Source organism: Schistocerca gregaria, chromosome 2 (assembly GCF_023897955.1).
Source record: "Schistocerca gregaria isolate iqSchGreg1 chromosome 2, iqSchGreg1.2, whole genome shotgun sequence".
NCBI classification, from domain to species: Eukaryota; Metazoa; Arthropoda; class Insecta; order Orthoptera; family Acrididae; genus Schistocerca; species Schistocerca gregaria.
The window spans coordinates 300137254-300160240 of record NC_064921.1 but is presented as its reverse complement, the minus strand read 5'-3'; the positions used below and the strand labels follow the sequence as shown (position 1 = coordinate 300160240).

Here is a 22987-nt window from a genome sequence, read left to right as displayed (position 1 = left end):
GAGAGGTAGGTGCTCAGCATCACTGTTTACGATAGTAAGCGATGTTCTGAGTTAAGTCCCAAATAACCTGCGAATACCTCATGGCAAAGAGGACATTTGATACTGTTGATGCTTGACATTGCTAACAAAGAAGGTGATGATGATGATGTTTGGTTTGTGGGGCGCTCAACTGTGCGGTCATCAGCGCCCACACAAAGTCTCAATTTTTACACAATCCAAGTTTTACACAGTCCAATGTAGCCTCTGTCACGAATGATGATGATGAAACAAAGAAGGTGATATTTGCCCAGCAGTATGTGCAATTAGTTAACAAACTAGCCGATGAAGGTTGATGTACAAGGCCAAGGGCAAGACACGACAAAATTCCTGGAAACTACCGTATTACGCACAACAGAATGCGGGCAGATCGGCAGATGTCCTTGAAGTTTGTGCCGCTTGTAAACTATTTCTTGATCTCTACATTCCCAATCTCTGAATCACTGTAAATCGGATGACGTTTCATCATTGCCCTGCCTCTGCCAATCCAGCACTGTTACTAGTCGTACTGCGCTACCACTGTGTGAGAAGGCGTAGCTTTTGTAATTCCCCCTTTCCCCATCCACTTACATCTACCTCCCTCCCCATCTGCCGTCAACAACGATCCATCGCCCATGACAGTCCTTGTGGGGGGTACAATTTGCCTTGATCACTCGCCACACCCCTTTGTACTAGAGATCACTGAGAGGTTTATCAAAAGTTTCTCAATTAGTTCTTGGAAAGGCTCTCTATTCAGAACTTAACGGTATATGTTTGGAAAACAACAGAAAAATCAGGAAGATCGCCGTCACTGCTTCTTTCGAATTGATATGTTTTTTTTGAATCGTTAAGTAGCGCATAAAATTTCTCCCAACATCGTTGCCTTCAGTAGGCTTGAACGATAAAATTAGTTACCAGCGACTGAGTTGTCATCCAGAACAAACGGGTTTCAAGTCTTGGTTCGACCCAGTGGTTAAGACAGTGTTAGTGTTCTGGAGGATGAGGTACCAGTTCCTCATCCAATATTCCATATTTAGGCTTTCCATGGATTTCTTAAATCGCTTGAGGCATATCAGGCAAGGTTCTTTTGAAAGGATACAGGCAAATGTCTCCCACATTCCTCCGAAATCTTGCGCTCCGTCCTTTATGGCCTACACGTCCAACTTTAATCCTTCCTTCCTTCCTTCCTTCCTTCCTTCCTTCCTCCCTTGTGGGCGACCACCCTGATGTATATTTTCCGTGCTTTCCCAAAGTCACATAAAACATATTCTCTTCAACCAAACTACTGCAATTTATATATATCGTCCGTGTTCAAATGTAACAGCACAGCAATCAGTCTCTCGTTAACGAGTCCTTAAATTCTTATTTTCCTTGGATTTTGCCAAGTATAGCAGAGTCCCGCTAATTCTAACCCCGGTAATCCGAACGTTCGGTTTATGCGAACATGAAAAATGTTAGCCTAATTATGGAAAACTGTGTGGTAAACTGCTGTACACACACACTATTTTAATTTACACAGTACAGTAAACATGTATTAGAAAAATTGGCAGGAAAACATTAGGTTTAAACAATGCATAACAATGAAAGAAAAGCTGTCAAACTGACTAAAATACAGCGGACATTTTAGATGACAAAAACTAAGTCTTTTTTTTTTTGCTTAATGAAGACAATCTGTTATATGAGGCACAGCTCCGCCATCGTCTCATAAACATCAAATCAGCAGGTGTAGCAATGGGCTGTTACGCCAAATAACGTAACGCGAGATCAAGGGCTTCTGTTGCGTCACTGTGTGGCACCAGCTCTCTTTGTCGCTTTCAGGCTCATTGTCACTTCTGTCACAACAGTCCACTTCTCCCTGGTCTTGAGTCACAGCAACAACTAAATCAGCGTCAGTAAGGTTCTCTACACATGCCCTATCCGCTGCCATCCGTTCATCTACGTCCTCTTCACTAGTTTCTTCACATCCAGGGATTGTCTGTATCATTTGTAATAGATTTTCCCCTTAATTTTCAGTTATGTTGTCCTGAAATTCAAGAGATGTCCACAGCTTTCTCCACAATTTTCTCAGTGTATTTTCTGAAATATTCTGCCGTGCCTCAGCGTCCCATAAACAACATCCTTCACGTTGGTCTTTTCTATTTTGTTGACTAAAGGAATGCTATCATCTTGGATCAGCATTCTTAAAAATTGTTTTCTGTAAATCAGTTTTGATGTTTGCAGTAAGCCCTGGTCCATCGGCTCTAGAAGTGGTGTAACATTCGGCGGCAAAAACTTCGCCACCATTTCTCCATCACATAATTCCTCAGTGCTGGGGTGAGATGGCACGTTATCAGTCAAAAGTATTGCACGGGGAGACAAATGATTTTCCTTAGAAAACCGCCGAACTGAGGGAACAAACTGGCCGTGAAACCATTCTTCGAACAGCTTACCATCCATCCATGCTTTTCTCTGGTTGTGATAATATACGGGCAGGGACTCCATGTTGCAGTTTTTAAAGCTCTGGGCCTGGCAGCTTGTGATTACCAGCAGCGTTGCTAGACGCTAACAAAGCCACACGATCTTTGTACACTTTAAAACCAGGAGCATGGTCTTCTGCTTTTGCTGCCAGGCTTTCTGCTGGCAATGCCCTGAAATTAAGGCCAAACTTATCAGCGTTATAAATTAGTTGGGGAGAATACTTTCCCTTTCTTATCATATTTTCAAACTCACGGAGGTTAACAGCCTTCTCCTGGACCAGTGCTTCACTCAAAGGAGTTCCCCTTTTTCTTTCCTGCGTAAACTAAAGGAAAAGAGCTTCATCCACTTTATCGTACTGGGACTGTTTCAAAGTCTGCCGAATTTCGAGTGTTTTCCCGAAACGTCGGGCAGGACTGTTCAAGCTTCACTCGGTTCTTCTTCCAATCACAAATGGCTGCTTTACCAACACCCAGTTCTGTTGCCAGTTTAGATACCTTATCATCACAGTCTATCCGCTTCAAAGCATTCAGGTTTTCTTTGAGAGTTAACGTTGCATGTTTCCATTTACTCGTGACGAAAATACGTACACCACTACACCTGAACGAATACAATACATCTGTTACGCGTGCCAGCGATAGGTAACTGACCTAACCAAGCGTTTTGCGTGCCAACTGGCAGTGCACTGACCTCAGGCACTACAAAAGTCTCAACAACAAGGGCAGGGAGTGAGAGTTAGACATTGTTCCCACACTTGTTCCCGTTTGTTACCATCTTGTACCTATTTATCTGCTTGATATACTTCATTATAGAAACTCGTCACTGTAATTCCGGCTAATCCGAACAAATCGGTAATCCGAACAAGGTCCGGCCCCAATTAGTTCGGATTAACGGGACTCTACTGTACATTACTGAGACGCTAATTAGTTAGATTTGTTGCATCATAATGTCTAGTTACTCCCGGTTCGAGTTCAGTGCAAACTCAACAAGAATCAAACACCTGAAAAGTTCGATGTTGTGATGAAATGAGGCCCATTCAGAATGTACTGCATCCTAATTTATCCCTGTTTACAAGAAAACGAAGTGAATTTTACACAGTATGTAGCTACAGTCCTCACGAATATTTGTTTCCTTTTCAGCTATATCCCAGACTTTTTCGATAGTTGTTATCCACCTCTAATTATTCTCGTTTCGTAAAATTCACTGACTCTGTTATTCCAACCAAAGCTGGACGGAATTTTGCAGTGTCTGTTTCTTCAGAGTGACGATTACGACATTTTTCCTCTAATGTCGAGGACAGATGTTAGGCCAAACTCTGCGAAATTTCTTAACGGAGCTGATCTGATCACAGAAGCAGTAGTCACCCTACAATCGGTGTTTGTAGAGTAATTCGTAACAGTCATCTCATCTCAGTGGTTGGCACTTGTGTCGCTTCGCATTTGATCTTTGATCGGTATACAGTCGAGTATCTAACTACACAAATCCACACTGACACACTCTCAAAAACATTCTTCGGTATTTGATGAATTACAGTCGGGGTATTAAAATCAATATTTTGGATTTTCTGCCACAGGACGTTCTCAAATACGGAACCATATCGGCTTTTTCTCAAACACTACAGTAGTTGCCACCTGTTAACCGATCACGTTGATATTTCTAAAGACTCCAAAAGAAAACTAGAAAATCGCCACCAAAAGCAACAACAATGGGAGGCATTATTTTCTGACTCAGCCTCGTCCAGTCCTTGTAGACAAAGGCGTGAAGAGATAAAGTGTACTTACATGGTTCTCCTGAGAACTGTTCCATGCGGCCATACAGCCGGTTGTCAATTACTACGGCTACAGAGTGCAAAGCGATGAATACTCACTTGAGTCCCGCCACGATCTCCATAGCACCGTTGAAATTGCCGATATTCCAGCAGGATAGCGCGACGCGCAGGATGCATGATAGTACGGCTTTGCGGTCTTCGTGTGTTGGTTGCGTGATGATTAGGTGCGTGACCCACGAGCTCACCTGCAACATGTGAGAACGGCAATTCTCTGATTAGCTCCGTGCGGGCGATGGAGGTATCTATGCCAATAATCTGCAAGCACGCACATTAGAAATCGTAACTTACGCTATGAAAGTAAGATCACTAGGGAGAAAAAATGTCATATGGAGTGTCGAAGCAAATAGTGTAGCGTTCGTACAGATGGCAGGGAGCAAGTTGCAGCTCAGAGAAACAGTTTCGCGAGCGCCGAATTGCATCCTGCCTGTTGTCAGAGGATCCGGTGCTGTGCTCGATCCTCCTCCATCTGTAGTGTGGGATTTAAAGCGGATAAGACCGGGTGGCGAGAGGAGTAACAACTGCCTTCGATTATAGCAAAGGCATCTGCAGGACTAAATAATAAATAGTTGAGGGCAGAAAATACGAGGCCTATTTAATAAAGAATGATTACAATTTATTTACGATCACAATTTTTCGCGCTAGAGTTTAACTTTATGGAATTCTGATAGCTTAGTGCGCAACAAACGCCCCGTACTAGTTTCGTTGCCGGTACTCCTGATTCCTGCCTGTGAGAGGAGGGCAAGCTAAGTCACGTGCAGTATCGCCTACTGCAACAATGGACGTAACGCGCGGTTAACAGTGTGAGCCTTTGAAATTCTGCTTTCGTATCAATAAATCTTCATCTGAGGCCTATGGAATGTTAAAGGAGACTCTGTCCTTCCCTGTATCTCAGCTCAAAGATGGTTTAAATCGTTTAAAGAGAGGGAAGAATTAATTTCAAAGGAAGGTGAACCTGGCACTCCAGTTACCTCTATTACGGAAGAAATCATCAATACTGCTGCTGTCGTTGTGAGAGACAATCGACGAATAACCTTACCAACAGTTTCTGAAATAGTGAAAATTTCAGTTAGTGTCACCCACAAGTTGGTGACAGAAAAACGTTGCGAAACGATAATACAAGACCGCATTCTGCAAAAATTTTTAGTGAATATTTTGCATCCATCACCCACCCTATATTCCGGATATGGTTCGGTGCGACATTTTACTATTCCTTATTTTGACGAAACAGGTTCGTGGGAGGCATTTTCCATTGATAGAAGCAATAGTGAAGGCTGCGGAGGCGACTGTGCAGAACCTATCAAAAAATAGTTTCTACCATGTCTTTGCAGACTGGCAGAAAAGCTGGGACGCGTGTATCGCATCCAAATGAGCCTATTTTGAGAGCGGCCATGACAATTGTGAGTTTGATTAAAGGTATTTTGTAAAAAAATTATGGCCATTCTTTATTGAAGAGCCCTCGTATTTTCTTCGATTTAATATTTTTTTTTGATTTTGTGGACCAAGCTATAACTGAGTACAAGTTTGAGCATTGTGGTGTTAAGAGAAACATCGCATCAGGTTATCCTTTCACTGTGCGCTCGGAACAGAAAAGTGTGACATGATGAGATTGGCGCGTTTGTGATATCCGTATATGTTATGAAAATGTGTGTATGTTTCCATATCTTCTCCTAAACCATTGGACCGATTTCAACTACGCTTTGTACACATATCCTATACTGCCAGGCGACAATCGATGTCGGGGTACTTATCATAGTTCAGGAGATATGACATCGTAAAGAGTGATGTGTGGGAAAAATAGCCGCATCATGCATGACTTTAAATTTATTACCTCTTTGCTATTAACTCTATTCGCAACACATTTTGCAGACAGTATCCACATATATCGTTGAATGTACCAACTGAATTATATCACTGTATCACACATAACCAGGAGATATGAGGTGATAAACATTGAGTTATCGAAAAACTGCTGCATCACGAGTGACGTTTGAATTTACTAATTCTTTGCTATTAAATATATTCGCAACATACATCGCAGACAGTATCCAAATATGCCGCTGAATGTATATACACAAATGCATCTTCGGAAAACACATAGTTCAAGAGATATGACGTCATAAACACTGAGATGCGTGAAAAAAGCCTCATCATGCAGGAAGGTTTAATACATTTATTCTTTACTACTAAGACACTGCCTCAGTCGAGTCAACGTAAGGAAATCTCTGACACCTGACAGCGCTTTGGATAGCTTTCAACTGCACGACACTAACTTCTGTAGAAGAAAACAATAGCCGTCCATAGAGCTATGAAGGGGCGTTGCCATAGAGAAGTTTACAAAACCGCGCTGTAGACGGGCGAAGCAGCTGTTCTTATACATCTGTACGTTACGCATTTTCCTTTGTACGACCGTTTCACAATTTTGAAGCAGTTTTAACGAATACAAAGAACTGAATGTTTTTCGATATTACACTACAAACACAGTTCGTTTGTTGTTTCCGTTTCTAGTAGAAAATTGGCAAAATGGGTACCCAGGCAACGCCGGGTTGTCAGTTAGTGGGCTCTAAAGCTCAAACGCTGCGTACAACATCGACAATGGACTTGCCTTTTGCAACCCCCGTAGCCCGCCGTTGCTGAGCACTCACTATACATCCACCAGGCTCACAGTGGAATGCAATTAAACACACAGTTTCGGATGCTGTTAATTCTTTTTGGGATTTCATTGCTTAAAGAGCCAGTGGAAATTCGCTTGGCAGGATACTCTGCTACAGTCATGGACTGTGCGGCTGGTCCCGGGGGAGGTTCGAGTCCTCCCTCGGGCATGGGTGTGTGTGTGTTTGGTTCAAATGGCTCCGAGCACTTAACTGCTAAGGTCATCAGTCCCCTAGAACTTAGAACTACTTCAACCTAACTAACCTAAGGACATCACACACATCCAAGCCCGAGGCAGGATCCGAACCTGCGACCGTAGCGGCCGCGCGGTTCCAGGCTGAAGCCACCCCGGCCGGCTGTGTGTGTTTGTCCTTAGGATAATTTAGGTTAAGTAGTGTGTAAGCTTAGGGACTGATGATCTTATCAGATAAGTCCCATAAGATTTCACACACACATTTGATACCCTGCAAAGTGGGACAACGGCTATCAACTGGGTAACGCATGGCATCCCATCGTTCCTCACAATCTGTTCTCAGAAAAGACGACCATCCGAAGGCCATGGGGAGCGGCAACCCGCCGTACAGCTCAGCTTCGCGTTTCCCTCATCGAGGGCGCTGTCAGCGGGTCGTGTCGTCGGTCTTGCAGTCACGATCACGACGCGTGCGCTAGACGCGTACAGCGCGCACATAAATTGTTTGACATAGGCAGCCGATGTCAGTGTTCGGAGGCTCACACGAAGACATCTGGCAGGAGGGCATACGAAACGTAGTGAGTGGTATTAACCGGCGACCAGCTGCGCTCCCAAAACATCAACTCGCCTTTTGCAACCATCGAAGTTTGCCGTTGCTGTGCGCACACTATACACCCACCAGGCTCACGACAGAATGCAACAGAAAAAATTTTTGGCTATTGCTAATTCTTTTTGGGATTCCATTGTTTAAAAAGCCAATGAAGATACGTTTGGCGGAATACGCCATTAACCGGGACAATGGTTATCATTTGGGTAACGCATAGAATCCCATTATTCCTCGCAATTTGTTCTCAGAAAAGACGAAACAGTTCTTTCTTAATTTTGACAAAAAAGTTAAAAAACCGTCTAAACATACTCATTTGATCTGAAATATTGTGGCATTATCGTTTGCGCCTCAAAGGCATCACATTACTATCAGTCCGTAATAAACAGCTATTGAAATCCCTAAGATCCACAGTTCTCTCGACGCTGAGAGTAAACAATAATTTTTTGTTCGATGTCGTTTATATCCACCGGATGTAACAAATTTTCTTTTACTGACAACTATATGAAATAATTCGTCTACCGGTACGGATATTTCTTGCACTGAAACTAACAACCTTAGGTTGAATAGCACTGAGCTGGAATGCGACAGTCACTTTTTTCATTCGAGCCGTGCATTCACCCGAATTTTTCGCAAGGCTCGTAGCTGAATCAAATTCCATTTTTCACGCTCCAGACGTAATGAGTATCCTACGAGCGTGCGGAGTGGCTTCGCCGAAAACGAAGCATAATTAAGACTCGAGGTACCGCATTAACGAGCACACCGACGAACGAGATACTCCCCGGCAAACAGGTCCATTTATTCTCTCGTCAACGACCGCCGCCAGGCTTGGCTGAGTGCAACTAGCCATTGTCCCTCTTACCCAGCAACACTAACTCATCCACGTAAATTACTGTTTGTGCGAAACAGCATTTATCTCCTCCTTACTGTTGCCTCTTTTGCTTTGCACTGAAATGTGGAAGCACTTCTGGGAAACCGTCGCTGCCTCGAAAACCGGAGGTCACGGGTTTGAGTCCTGCACAGTGAGCTTCACGTAATCAGCAAGAATGCAACAGTCTCATTTTACTTTATTGATGTTTGTCGTAGATGACACGCAGTCGGCAACATGATGATTAAAAGAAATGTACGTATAGATAGTAAAAACACATTAAGGTAACGGCCAACGAATACAGTTCCGTTATACTGTTGACGGAAGGAATGTTAAAGGGCTGTGCAATAATACTAATTTGCCCTAAAATATTGTGGCAGTACCATCTGGTTACACGATGTGCCCCAAAGGTATAGCACTTCTGGCTGTCCGTAGTGTGGGTAGAAAGCTTTCCGTAGAAATGCTACGATCTATTAAATCTCTCATGCTGAATTTGTAGGTTGTTTGCATTTTCTGTTCCGAGGATAGTGGCGATGTTACTGGTAAATTGGTGTTTCATTTGGATTAGTGACTTGTATGAAGCTATCTGCTGATGGCGACACCATTCAAACGAAAAGATTTGGTGTTCTTTTGTCTTCAGTCGAAGACTGTATTCAAATCATTGTGCTACAGCTAAGTGAAATAATGTTAATGGTGAATGAACTGTTAGATTTTACACCAAAAATTTTAGGACGTTCTGAAAGTGTGTTGCTATGATACTCGTATTTGAAGGGGTATGCAAAGAGATCGGGGGCTGTAAACTGAAAACCATTCGAAGGATGGTAATGCCATTGCCTACGGAAGAAGGTGAAAAGGATGCTTAAAGAGAAGAGCAAGGGGTTTCAGTGCCTTTTCTTACAATGGAAGGAGTACCTGGAACAGAAATTCATCAAAGAATGGAACAAGAACCCTTTGGAAGGGCCAAGGCGTGGCAGAGGCAATTCCAGGAAGAACGGATACCGCTGGCCGATGATGCACTATCTACTGCAACACCCGAGGCCCAAGAGAAAGACTGGCCATGGCCCGTACGTCACAGCATGTGACACTGCAGGCCGTACAGGTTCCAGCAGCCGTCTCCGGTTGGGAGCAAGTGACTGTTTCAGACGAGTTTAGTAATTCTTGACAGCGCGTTTAACGTCATGCAAGCTCTCACTAGCGTACTACAAAGTTAAGACATTTACCAGGTACCTTTCCAATTACGTACTGATTTCCGGTGGTCCTTGTATGGAGCCAAGCGTTCGTGAAGTGTGTTGGAGATGCCGACTAACGTGACGTCACGAGTTCATTGCAGGGCCCGCATTTCTCTTGGACCCCGGCGTTACGGGACGGTCGGCGCGCGGAAATGTACGCTCTGTCGACACAGGGGTGTGCGTTCATTTACCTCTAGCAGAGGGCTGGGTCCTCAACGGTCTTACAGGGATCACAACCTCTCCCGTAAGCAATGACATTACGATCTCTTTCATTTTACAGCCTCCGGCTGAATTCTTTTCCAATGCCTCTGATAATTGTTAAATCACTTCTCAAATTCCTGATCGAACTGGATGAAGCTTCCTGAATTAATTGTTCTTGGAAGCTATGCTAAGGTGAACTACCAAACACTGATGTAAACAAGTCAATATTATTATTATTGTTGTTGTTGTTATTGTGGCGTTGTGCAGTACATGTGCGAATTATTCCCTCCTTGACCCGCGCCGGTGGCGCCATCGAGAATCGTAAAGGGAAGGTGTGCACAGGCAGTGCGAAGTCGAGTGGTGGAGGCGACACAGTGACGTCATGGTACACAAGTAATGCTGGGTTGTTGAAGTAATTGTCTGGCGAATAGCACCGGTTTGGGTTTTGGACTATGCCAGAGCAAACCTGGAGATTGATGACTTAATCTGCATGTGGAGGTTGAGAAGGAGAAGCCTGAAGATTATCGGGCTTCCTTATAAGAGTAATAGGATAGCCAGTAAAGGACTGATTTCGTACATTAACTTGAAAATTCTTATGTCCACTACTCCTATGTCCACTACTTCTGCTGAGGTTATAAATGTCCGGCATTCGGTGGCTTATGTTACTGGTGTATTAGAAATGGACAAATTATTCACTATATGAATATGAATTTTAATGCCGATGGGCTTGGTGGTATGTTACGCCGTCGCCAAGGTAGCCCCTGTGGGCCGGCAACACATCTAACACAACATAGGTCCGAGGTTGTCTATGTCCAAGGAGTAAGAAATGGTAAACATCTGCTGTTTTGATTTTATCCAAACTGGACGAGAGGTCGTGGTTGTGAATGTCAATGGTAAAAAATATATCAGCTCAACCTCTTGTTTATAGTGTAAAACACTAAGATTGACGTGTTTCGGAAGTCAAGCTTCCATCATCAGAATAATAAAAGTAAAAGAACCTGTTAAAACCCGCTAAAATGGAGCATGCACCAGGCACAATAAAACTGATAATAAAATTAAAACATCGTGGCTACTTCACTTGTTGCAGCCGTGTCTTCCAAGGTGCATCTCCACATAGTCGTCAAAATATAAAAAACTAAAGTGGTGTCGCCTATTGTGTTAAACATCTAACCACATGGCTCTCTCCTCTATCGTCGTAAACAGCCCGTGCGTCTTCGTTGATACCACACAGCACGTAGCCAAACACGACACTGAAACGTGAGTGAGCTCATGTGCAAGTAAACAAGGAAGTTACAGAGATGTCTATACAAACAGATAACGTATACATGTTCCAAGGACCTTATGAAATGATGGTATCCTGCCAATTGATAAAAATGTAATTACTAAAAGAAACCAGTGAAATGTCTGAAAAAGTTATTTGTATCACCAGTTAGCTGTTCATTCAGTGTGCTCTGATTACCCACGCTATGTATCGTAATTTCCAGCTGTTCTAATAGATCCAGCTTTTTGCCTTTGTCCTATCTATGTAAAATAACGAGATCCTGATCTATTCCCAAAATGGGGTGTCCCTTTTCCAAAATATGCGTGGCAACAGCTGACGTTTCGAAATTATTAAACCGGAAAGCATTGCTATGTTCTTTGTAACGTACTTTAAGAAATAATTTGCAGCAGGAAAGCGATAAATATGAGAGTGCTGGGGGTCTATAAAATTCAGTGTAACACGTGCAAGGCAAGCTATGTAGGCCAAACTGGTAGGTCCTTTAAAGTACGTTACAAAGAACACAGCGATTCTTTCACGAGTGTCAAAATCAGTTCTGCAGTAACTTTTGCAGCTGTCGTTCTCTTATTTTTCGACACAGATGTCTCCAATGACCGCCTGTTACGATCACTCAACACACACTTTCCTGCACGTTGTGACTCAGGGGATAGTACTCTTCCACTTTCCCTACATGCAGTGAAAAACTACGATATGGTGTCTCATGAAACCCCAAACACTTGGGTTCCTTTGGAGTCTGCTAGTGGCTTGAAAAGATGGCTGAATAATTATGAGGATGAGTTGTGCATAGCTTTCAGCTTACTGGACACGGGCTTCAGCGTCTCTCCTATTTACCAGACCGTTATAGAAGGTTATGTTTTCCATGTCCTGTGTGGAATGATATGCCGGCCGGAGTGGCGGAGCGGTTCTAGGCGCTACATTCTGGAACCTCGCGACAGCTACGGTCGCAGGTTCGAATCCTGCCTCGGGCAAGAATGTGTGAGATGTCGTTAGGTTAGTTAGGTTTACGTAGTTCTAAGTTCTAGAGGACTTCTGACCTCAGAAGTTAAGTCGCGTAGTGCTCAGAGCCATTTCAACCATTTGTGGACTGATATAAAAATGGTTCAAATGGCTCTAAGCACTATGGGACTTAACATCTGAGATCATCAGTCCCCTAGAACTTAGAACTACTTAAAGCTAACTAACCTAAGGACATCACACACATCCATGTCTGAGGCAGGATTCGAACCTGCGACCGTAGCGGTCGCGCGGTTTCAGACTGAAGCGCCTAGAACCGCTCGACCACACCGGCCGGCTTAGTGTTCTTCATCTGTTTACTGCATTCTGTAGGTCATTCATAACAGCAAACATAAGAAATCTGTTTCACAGTAATGACAATCAACAAGAGCGCGTACATCTTCAGATACACGTTTTAGAGCCCACGCTTAGTGGACGTTTTCATCTTGTTTTAGTCCATACTACCAGCTCTAAAACTGGAATATCTTTTTTAACATCCTGTGTGTGTAAATGAGACGTAATTTGTAAACAGCGACACAAAACACGAGGATATGAGTAAGCACTTGACACATTGCCGAAATCACCTGATAGTGTAAAAATAATTGACTATGACCATATTAAAACTGAGGCGGAAAATGGAACTGACAAGTATTGATAAAGGTCATAGGAGAGAACCGTGAAAGATCCGGTCAGTGAGCGGAATGAAACGAAGTGATCTATTGCCTCTCTTGTGGATCGATTAGCTTTCCCTTCCTACATTACTGCCTCCATCTAGTAACATTGTACGAGCCGGACGCTGGACGTGCGTGGTCTAGTTAATTGGTTGTTTCCATTCTCCTGGCCAAATTTCCTCCCACTACTCAAGTCGCGGGCCTCGTCAACGGCGAGTCGAGTTCCCCACCGGATGTGGCTTGCCGGAAGTACTACGTGCACAGACCAGGCACTGTTTGAGCGAGCGCACGGCCCGAGCGTAATTCTTGTAATGGCCCGGGCGCTCCCGGGTTATCACATTATGAACGCAGAGGGCGACGCGACACCGACGCCATCCGGCAGTCTGCCCTGCAGCCACGGATTCTTCCTGCGACACCGCGGCCCCGTTTAACAGTCCCCTATGAGAGCGACACAGCGTCAAGATGAGAGTTTGACGCGCCCTCAACAGCGCGGTCATTAACTCACACATAAACTGAAGCCCCAAAGAAACTGGTATAGGCTTGCTTATTCAATAACAGGCAGAATACGACGCTGCGGTAGGCAAGCCCATACAACGCAAGTGTCTGGCACAATTATCAGATCGGTTACCGCTGGTTCAATGGCAGGTTATCAAGATTTATGTGAGTTTGAACACCGCATATGTTCGACAGTAACCACACACATATGGCAAGTGGTAGTACTAACAGTGAAGTATACACACTGAAGCGCCAAGAAAACTGGTATAGGCATGCCTATTCAAATACAGAGATATGTAAACAGGCAGAATACGGCACTGCGGTCGGCAACGCCTATATAAGACAACAAGCGTCTAGCGCAGTTGTTAGATCGGTTACTGCTGTTATAATGGCAGGTGATCAAGATTGAAGTGAGTTTGAACGTGTTGTTGTAGTCGACGCACGAGCGATGGGACACAGCATCTTCGAGGAAGCGATGAAGTAGGGATTCTCCGGTACGACCATTTCGCGAGTGCACCGGAAATATGAGGAACCCGGTAAAACATCAAATCTCCGACATCGCTGCGGCCAGATAAAGATCCTTCAAGAACGGGACCAACGACGACTGAAGAGAGTCATTCAACGTGACAGAAGTGCAACCCTTCCGCAGATTGCTGGAGATTTCAGTGATGGACCATCAACAAGAGTCGACAAGCGAATCATTCAACGAAACATCATCGATATTGGCTTTCGGGGCCGAAGACCCTCTCGTGTACCCTTGATGACTGCGCGACACGAAGCTTTACGCTTCACCCGGCCCATTCAACATCGACTTTGGAATGTTGATGACTGGAAACATGTTGCCTGGTCGGACGAGTCTCGTTTCAAATTGTATCGAGCGGATGGTCGCGTACGGGTACGGAGACAACCCCATGAATCCATGAACCCTGCATGTCAGCATAGGACTGTTCAAGCTGGTGGAGGCTGTGTAATAGTATGGGACGTGTGCAGTTGGAGTGATATGCGACCCCTGATACGTCTAGACATGATTCTGATAGGTGACACGCAAGTAATCATCTTGTCTGATCACCTGCATCCTTTCTATTGTGCATTCCGACGGACTTGTGATTGTAACACGACAATGAGACACCTCACAGGTCCAGAATTGCTACAGAGTGTCTCCAGGAACACTCTTCTGAGTTAAAATACTTAAGCTGACCACCAAACTCCCAGACAGGAGGATTATTGAGCGTATCTGGTATGCCTTGCAACGTGCTGTTTAGAAGAAACCTCGTATTCTTAAGGATTTATGGACAGCCCTGCATGAGTCATGATGTCAATTCCCTCCAGAACTACTTCAGACATTAGTCGAGTACATGCCATGTCGTGTTGCAGCACTTCTGCGTACTCGCGGGGGCCCTACACGATATCAGGCAGGTGTACCAATTTCTTCTGCTCTTCACCGTAGTAACTGACTACAAGAAGCAAACGCTTCTGTAGTCGTAGCGGACTGTTGCCGAATACAAATCACTCCAAATATCCCTAAGATCCCATTTTACATATCTGCACCCTCTTTCCCATTCAGGTATCTTTCAGTCCATTTTTCTCCCTTCTCCCTCCTTCTTCTTCTTTTGCTCCCTCTTCCCTTTTGGTTTTGCTCTTTCTTGTTCATTTTTTCGCATGTCACAAAACCGTGGCTATACGGAAACAGAGGCAGGCCACGCACCTTGACTGCCATATCTCACTTGCGCTACCGGATACAATGACTGTAAATAGTGACGTAAAAGTCATGGAGACAGAAGATGAGTGCAGTTCATCTTATAACTATTCCCTTTCTCGTGGTAGGGTTTATCCTGTGGAGCTACTGGTTACGAATAGGTAAACAGTTTGAGGGGGAGTAGAGGGGATGGATGGAATTTTTGGAAGGCTAGGAAGGCGAACTGGAGGACGCTGACAGGACGAGGGGATTTAGGTGTATCGATGATATGAAGAGCAGGCTGTTCCACTCATGTGCTGTAGGGCATGACCGCCCGCGGGCACCTATCAGATCGCCCTCTGGGCAGTCTTAGGTCCTAGGTCACCAATCAAGTGGCCTTACTACATTGTATTCAGATCTGTTTCTGTTTCGTGCGTACAACTCTCTCTCACCCAAGCTACATCCAGACAAATGCTTCGTGGTTTATTAACAAAAGACTATACCATTTCGTCAGAGTTTGGAGGCGAAGATTCAGGACCTGTGTAACCTAAAAAACTGACATCAAATTATTTAGCTCTTATTTTCCGATGAACCATTTAAGGTAGCTACCTTTGGAAACGAAATTAAAAACGACTGATTTGCAATACTGCACTTTGCTCAAGTATAAGTACTACAGTTGCAAAACTCTGTTAAGATGGTATCGTGATGCACACGTAAAAGATGTTTCTGATCTACTCGATGTGCAGCTGACATCGTAACAATGGATCAACATATTGTTCTGGTTAGCTATACTCTGTAAAGAAGAAGATGCAAACTGCAGAACCCAATTGATTATTCAAAACTGAAGAACATCTGCGGTCTTGCGGCAACAAACGGATTAGAGAAAAAAAATTTGTCACTTGTGAATAAAAATAAATTGTACAACCACAGAAGTATTAGGATGTTAGGTTACAATCGTACTTGCTCGGTCTAGTTCCCTCACTAAACGCTTCTGAAGTGCGCAGAGCGTTCGCTGCCCGTGCCCTAGCCATTTGCTCTTCCCCTGCTTGTGAGCGGCCGGCTCCACTGCCCGAGGATGAGCAGTTCGCCCACGCCACGCCCACCTCTGATTGCTGGCGCCCACCTGCCTGTGTTCAGGCACTCGAGAGTGTAGAATAGGAAACTGGTGCTATGATGTGCACAGTGCTGAATGACTGTGCGCTATAACAGAGGCGGCGAAAAACGAATCCCTGACAGTTGCAGTGGACTTGGGACGACTGCTTCACATGTCTATCTCAGTCAATCACTTAACGCGATTTTGAGTACGTCTGTGGCAAAGCCTCACTGTTGTCGCACCTCTAAAGACGACTATTGTTTTCGCCTGCAACCGTTAGGGCTTCGTAGCCGAAAACTGACTACAGTGCTGCCAACTGTCAGCGATCTTCTCCCTCTACTGTGCACCCATCTGCCCACTGCTGCCTGTGGGCGCCTGGATCGCCGACTGCCTGTGCTTGAGCAATGGCGCAGTCTACTTTCTCAAAACGGGCCATTTACTGTAATACAAGCACCGACTGAAAAATTTATGCAGAAAAGGAAATTTTTAACAAACATTGAAAATGCTACAGAATTTCTGAAAATACGTAAGGGCCAAATAGAGAAGGTTCAATCAATTTCATGTCTTGGATAGATAATATAAGAAAATATTTCGGAAAAGACGCTGTAGATGAAACGATAGATGAAATGGGAAGGAGATATGGAGTAACTATAGACATTTACAATAAAAACGAAAAACTAAGGCATTACAGTATAGTAGTAAAGCTCGAATATCTATATGCAAGTGAATTTCTAGCATTAAGGTACAATTTAGGTAAATTAGGAATAGCAGAAAGTCGAATCGTCAAAAAAATATCAGGATAACAAAAAACTATGGAAATTACTAAGTAATGATACAATTTATCGATACATAGTAAACACATCAGAAGTAATGGCAAAATGGTGTTTCTGATAATTTAACCGGATGCAAGACAGAGGTTACTCAATAATATCTTCAAACATTTAGTGATAAAAAGTCTACAAGTCAGATGCACAAAGATAAAAAAAAGGAGAGAGAAAGAGAGAGAGAGAGAGAGAGAGAGAGAGAGAGAGAAAGAGGATGGAGGGGGTGTAATTTAGAAGAAAGCAATACACTGGCCTGCAAAACGTAAGGACAAACGTGGATTTTGTTTTGCATGATGCGTTGTTGCTCGATGAAACTTAGACGACACAGGAAGAACTGTACAGTATAATCCAATAGCCAACCAAGAGAAATACGTAATGAGAGGAACAGAAACGACACTTTTATTCAAAGACAATAATTACACTAAAGTTACGGCGAACCATGATGGTCCCCTGGAAATTAAGAAAGGCGGTTATAGGCGCTTCAGTCCGGAACCGCGCTGCTGTTACGGTCGCAGGTTCGAATCCTGCCTCGGGCATGGATATGTGTGATGTCCTTAGGTTAGTTAGGTTTAAGTAGTTCTCAGTGTAGGGGACTGATGACCTCAGATATTAAGTCCCGTAGTGCTTGGAGCCATTTGAACCGTTTTGAACGAAAGGAGGGAAATGGTTGTTAATAGGGTGAGTGATCACCACGCACAGCACTGTATGCTCTGCAACGTGCTCCCATTCTGGCCACAAGACTGGTAAGGACTTCCATTCCTCCACTGGCGCCATTGACACCTGCTGGACGGTCGCTGGTGCAAGTGGACGTTCTGCAGTACGTCTCTTCAACGCTTCCCACACGTTCTCGATGGGACTTAAGCCGGGGAAATGGGCAGGTCAGTCCATTCTCCAAGTATTATTTCTTTCCAAGAGCGACTCCACCTACACTGTTCTATGTCGCCGCACACAGTCATCCATTAAAATGAAGTTACGGCCGAATGCACCCCTGAAAAGACGCTCATGTGGAAGGGTACAGTCTCACAATAACGGCGACTGGTGAGTGCTCTGTGTTCAGAGATTTAGAGGACAGTACGACAGTGCAACATTATGCCTCCACACACAATTATATATAAAACAACTAAACGAACATGTTTCAGAATAATCGTGGACGCATTAAGTGTTCTCAATTTCGCCATATAAGGGTGCATCCAAAGTCACTACTCAGAATGAATCTGCTCTCATCCGGGAAGAGCACGCGGCACCAGTCCTCGATGGTCCAGTCCCTCCGCTCTTGGCGCCATTGCAAACGGTGACACCCACGTGCTCAATGGAACACAACAAACTGATAGTCGGGAAAAGAGACCACCCCCATTTAGTCACCGATCCAGAGTGGAGCATGAGATTGTGTGCGTTGCAGTCCCATTAAATGTGGTTGCAATTGCACCCGCTGTTTCATTTTGGTACATTCTAGCTTATTGTACAACACAGTTGTCATCTGCTTCTGTAGCTGAGCGTGGTCGACTACTTACTCTCCTTCCGACAGCAGTGTCTTTGGTTCGGAATACTTCCCATGCACGTGAAACAATGTTGTTGTTGTGTTCTTCAGTCGAGGAACTGGTTTGATGCAGCTCTCCATGCTACTCTATCCTGTGCAAGCTTCTTCATCTCCAGTACTTACTGCAACCTACTTCCTTCTGAATCTGTTTAATGTATTCATCTCTTGGTCTTCCTCTACGATTTTTACCCTCCACACTGCCCTCAAATACTAAATTGGTGATCCCTTGATGCCTCAGAATATGCCATACCAACCTATCCCTTTTTCTGGTCACGTTGTGCCACAAAATTCTGTTCTATCCAGTTCTATTCAACACCTCCTCGTTAGTTATGTGGTCTTCCCATCTAATCTTCAGCATTCTTCTGTAGCACCACATTTCGAAAGCTTCTATTCTCTCCTTGTCTAAACTATTTATCGCCCACGTTTCACTTCCTCGTTAGTTATGTGGTCTTCCCATCTAATCTTCAGCATTCTTCTGTAGCACCACATTTCGAAAGCTTCTATTCTCTCCTTGTCTAAACTATTTATCGCCCACGTTTCACTTCCGTAAATGGCAACACTCCACACAAATACTTTCAGAAACGACTTCCTGACACCTTAAATCTCTACTCGATGTTAACAAATTTATCTACTTCAGAAACGTTTTCCTTGTCATTGTCAGTCTACATTTTATATCATCTCTACTTCGACCATCATCAGTTATTTTACTCCCCAAATAGCAAAACTAATTTACTATTTTAAGCGTCTCATTTCCTAATCTAATTCCCGCAGCATCACCCGATTTAATTCGACTACATTCCATTATCCTCGTTTTACTTTTGTTGATGTTCATCTTCTATCATCCTTTCAAGACACTGTTCATTCCGTTCAGCTGCTCTTCCAGGTCCTTTGCTGTCTCTGACAGAATTACAATGTCATCAGCGAACCTCAAAGTTTTTATTTTTTCTCCATGGATTTTAATACCTACTCCGAACTTTCCTTTTGTTTCCTTTACTGATTGCTCAGTATACAGATTGAATAACATCGGGGAGAGGCTACAACCCTGTCTCACTCCCTTCCCAACCACTGCTTCCCTCGACTCTTATAACTGCCATCTGGTTTCTGTAGAAATTTTAAATAGCCTTTCGCTCCCTGTATTTTACCCCTGTCACCTTCAGAATTTGAAAGAGAGTATTCCAGTCAACATTGTCAAAAGCTTTCCCTAAGTCTACAAATGCTAGAAACGTAGGTTTGCCTTTCCTTAATCTATGTTCTGAGGAAAGTCGTAAGGTCAGTATTGCCTCATGTGTTCCAACATTTCTACGGAATCCAAACTGATCTTCCCCGAGGTCGACTTCTACCAGTTTTTTCAATATTATGAACAATCGGAAACTCCTGGGCTACACTCGGCACAGTTCGTTCTACTTCCAGTTTCCCGACGATTTTGCCGTATGTGAAGTCATACCGATTTTGTCTCTGGGTCACAATGTAATGAAGAGCACCACAAATGCACCGTAACTGCTCGCTGATTGACACACCTTGTCCCTTCCTGTCCTTCAAATCCCTCGTGTTGAGAAGCCAGCCTCATTTGACGCTATATTCGCGGTATATGACATCGAACTTTGTGTGCACGATGAGGATACGTTTAGCCAGATACTCCCACCCTTTCCTTCAGTTCCATCGCGTAGTCAATATGTTGTGTTACTTTATCCATCTTGTCCTTACGTTTTGCAGAGCTGTGTGCAGAGAAGTGTTTAGAGAAGAAGTATTGAATTTGTACGGATTTGAAGGTAGGAGAGTTAAAAAATGAACTGGTCTGAAGTGATTAGATGACAGAAAGAAAAGCGGTGCTTTGTTGGTCCACTCGAGAGGGGAAAAAAATACACGGGATGGGGCACAGGCTGTGGTGAAGGATACAGGAGTTGGTGCTTCCTATAGGGCGGGCAGTCGAACAAAAAGTTGGCCTCCTCTGTAAGCAGAAGGTGAGGGATGAGCAGAGCGAGGCACTGACCTCGTTGAAGCGCTTGATGAGGCTGCGCACGGAGGGCCTGTGCGCGCCGTGTCCCGGTCCCGCCTGCTGCTGGTGCTCGCCGCTGCTGGGGCTGCCGCTGCTCGAGCCCAGGTCGAGCGTGACCTGGCGCAGGTAGTCGATGGGCGGCACCTGGTAGAAGAGGCGGTGCTCGGCGTCCGCCAGCCGCAGCGCCACCTCCTCGGGCACGTGCAGCAGGCGGTGCAGCGCCTCGAGCTCCTCGGCCGCCACCACCTGCAGGGTCAGCAGCGACCGCTTCACCAGCTCTGGAACACCCCGCCACATCCACCAGTGGAGCCCATGAGGCTCGGCCACGGGCCCCGTCCTGCGCACAAGCCAAACGCGGCCCCCAGCTGCAACGCTAACCGGCCGACCCTGCCCACACAGCATGGCGGCGCGCGGTGCTCCTCCAAGGCGTGCCGTCTGCAGACCCTCCCATTTACGTGCTCACCCGGCTTACGCGCCACAGCTTAAAGATCTCCCGACAACACTTTATCGGGGAGAATCTTCCAGACGAATTTCATCTTCCCGATTTATCACCCAGTATTTCACTCATCTCGATGGAACCCTAGCGCTAGTATTCCACTTGGCCAGAAGACGATAAGTTGGAAACTCGCCGGAACGATGCAACAGAACGAAGCTGTTGCTCGGCTGACAAGACACGAGCTTAAAAGTTTTATGCAGGTTGTATCATCACTGACAGCGAAGGCTTTTACGTGTAAAAGTATACTTTAGTCTTAAAGTTTGTAGGTATTGTATTGTATTGTAGGTATTGTATTGTATTGTATTGTTAACCGACGGCCTAGAAACGACGGAGAGGCTCCGTCCGCACAGCAGCCGCAGTGGTCCGCAACCCCACGACGACTACCGCAGTCCACTTCACCCCTCCGCCGCCCCACACCGAACCCAGGGTTACTGTGCGGTTCGGCTCCCGGTGGACCCCCTCAGGGAACGTCTCACACCAGAAGAGTGTAACCCCTATGTTTGTGTGGTAGAGTAATGGTGGTGTACATGTGCGTGGAGAACTTGTTTGCGAAGCAATCGCCGACATAGTGTAGCTGAGGCGGAATAAGGGGAACCAGCTCGCATTCGCCTTGGCAGATGGAAAACCGCCTAAAACCATCCACAGACTGGCCAGCTCATTGGACCTCGACACAAGTCCGCCGGGCGGATTTGTGCCGGGGACCAGGTGCTCCTTCCCGCCCAGAAAGGCGTGCGTTAGACCACACGGCCAACTGGGCGGGCTAGTCTTACAGTTAGTCATAGAGTTTTAACTATGGTACTGATTGTTGGCTTTTGGCTCTGGATCTTCGGCTTACATTTGTTGAACGATTTTTTTTTTCTATTTAATTCCGTCAGCACGTGTAGTTGGCACTGTTAAAGTTTCGACCTCCACTTCTGGTGATGAACAGACCGTCACCAGCAGTGGAGGATAAACTTTTCACAGTACGAGCCACATTCGGTGACGAATTGACAAAAAACTCGTTAAACAAATGTAGGTCTATGATCCCGAGACCAGCCAGCAAACCAACAAGTGGCCTCGAAAGCCTCAACAATTTTGTTTCAATTATCAGCTGAACAAAAATAAAATTACATAATTTTTTTTTGTTTATTTGCAGGATTGCGAAATTCTGGTACACAGTGAACTCCTCGCACCCCACTAGGCTACCACGAAACGCTACTTGAAGAGGCAAAAATGGTGCAGCCCAAAGTGGAGTATCGTGCGGTAACTTCGTATTCTGCAACAGTGGAAATGTTGCAGTTGCGTTCGGGTAAACCACCTGACTTCCTTAGCAGTGTGGTCCATTCTAATACAGCCGAAACAATTCTGCTGCTGCCGAAAACTAATTAGCACACGATACTCCACTTTATAAACAGGCTGCGTCTCTTTGTTTTGACTGATCTAGTGGCGTAATAAGGTATTGTAGTTCGACGACTACGATTTGTACCGAGACTACGGAATTGTACGTGCACTTAACCAAAAAATTAACAACATAAATTTATGTTTTCGATCTAGTAAGTAAACCTTTATGTCTACCTGCTGTAGAAACACAACATAGCTAGTGAACATGTGTCGACAAACGGGTTGTTTTCAACATAATACTGTGACTGTGTAGTTACGCACCACCACTGACTGAGGTATGAAATAATGTCCCAATTAGCTATGTCGCCGACGTCGCTAATGCATGCTTGCGCGCTTGCTCTCAATCCGGAGGTAAGGCTGTTCAAATCCTGGTGGTGGATGAGATTTTAGGTACCAATATTTGGCCGACGAGAGGAGGAGAGTTCGTGACGTAAAGCTCCTAATCACCAGTCCTTGCGTCAGACTACACAGTGCCTCAGGAACGATTGGCAGATTACGCTGTTGATGGCA

The 22987-nt window shown here is 44.8% G+C and overlaps 1 protein-coding gene across 1 annotated transcript in view; it reads right to left on the bottom strand.

Moving 5' to 3' along the window:
- The window catches only part of LOC126336914 (1-phosphatidylinositol 4,5-bisphosphate phosphodiesterase epsilon-1-like), a 419543-nt gene that overhangs the window by 181415 nt on the left and 215141 nt on the right, over window positions 1-22987 (bottom strand). Inside the window, exons 5-6 of the mRNA XM_050001045.1 lie at window positions 20596-20879; window positions 4337-4482 (exon numbers count right to left, since the gene is read on the bottom strand). Of these exons, the coding sequence (XP_049857002.1) occupies window positions 4337-4482; window positions 20596-20879 (430 nt within the window). The remainder of the gene's footprint in view (window positions 1-4336; window positions 4483-20595; window positions 20880-22987) is intronic.